Source organism: Myotis lucifugus, unplaced genomic scaffold, assembly GCF_000147115.1.
Source record: "Myotis lucifugus unplaced genomic scaffold, Myoluc2.0 scaffold_198, whole genome shotgun sequence".
NCBI classification, from domain to species: domain Eukaryota; kingdom Metazoa; phylum Chordata; class Mammalia; order Chiroptera; family Vespertilionidae; genus Myotis; species Myotis lucifugus.
In genome coordinates, this window is record NW_005871246.1 from 1885983 (window position 1) to 1886907 (window position 925).

Here is a 925-nt window from a genome sequence, read left to right on the forward strand (position 1 = left end):
GGTACTGCCTGGGAACTGCGGCGAGACCAAGAACTGGTGGGGGTTTCCTAAATCCGCCAGGGCTGCGAGACGCTAATGCATCGACTTTGGCTCGCACCTCGGCCCACGCGTATGTTCAGGGTACAAGAAATAAGCCGGCGTCTCCAAATCGACGCGCTCAGCCCCACAGCCTGCAAGGGGGTACCCACCTGGCAGAAGCCATTCCTCAGGCCGCTGGAGGAGCCCGTAACCCATCTCAGGGCTGCAAAGTAGGGGGCAGCGGTTCCATCCTTACAGCCCACGCTGGGGTGATCAACCACGCACCTAGAGGTAGGGCCCCTGAAGGACTCCCACTAAAGGGCCTCCCCTAAGCAGAGATGGAACCGTCCCTCCCGCCTTCTGCCTGACTCAGGAAAACTAACCCCACACAACCAGCCTCCCGCGGCCTGGCCCAGACCCAGTGATCCCTCCATCGTATGATCCTCCCGAGGCGGCCAGAGCCCCCTCACCCCCGACCCTCCACTTGCCCGCGATGTAGTCGATCTTGCCGCCGTGGGTCTTCTTCAGGTGGTTCGCCAGGAGGCAGATGGCCGCGCGGAAGGAGTTGGGGTCCTTCAGGAGGGGCGAGATGTCCCTGGCGCGCAAGCACAGGCCTGGTGACTCCGGGGTCGGGTCTCGGCTTGGGGATGGCGGTCCCCTGGGGCACAGCCCGCGGGCATCCCGACCGCCCCACTCTACGCGCGGGACAACGGCCCAGGCCAGCGGGTCCAACCGCCCAGCGGGGCCCTCAGGTCGCCCGGGTCCACGGTGGCCAGGCCCGCGCCCGCCCGCGCTCACCTGAACAGCACGCCCGGGGTGGGGAAGTCCGGGAAGCTGCGGATGCGCTGCACCACTAGCTGCAGCTGAGGGTCCGCCATCGCTGCGACCCCACGTGTGCGCAGGCCGG

At 67.0% G+C, this 925-nt stretch overlaps 1 protein-coding gene across 1 annotated transcript in view; it reads right to left on the reverse strand.

The window, feature by feature from the left end:
- Positions 1-919, reverse strand: part of APRT (adenine phosphoribosyltransferase) — a 3446-nt gene extending 2527 nt beyond the window's left edge. The window contains exons 1-2 of the mRNA XM_006097347.3: positions 817-919; positions 507-613 (exon numbers count right to left, since the gene is read on the reverse strand). Of these exons, the coding sequence (XP_006097409.1) occupies positions 507-613; positions 817-896 (187 nt within the window). The 5' untranslated portion in view covers positions 897-919. The remainder of the gene's footprint in view (positions 1-506; positions 614-816) is intronic.
- Positions 920-925: the final 6 nt, after the last annotated feature.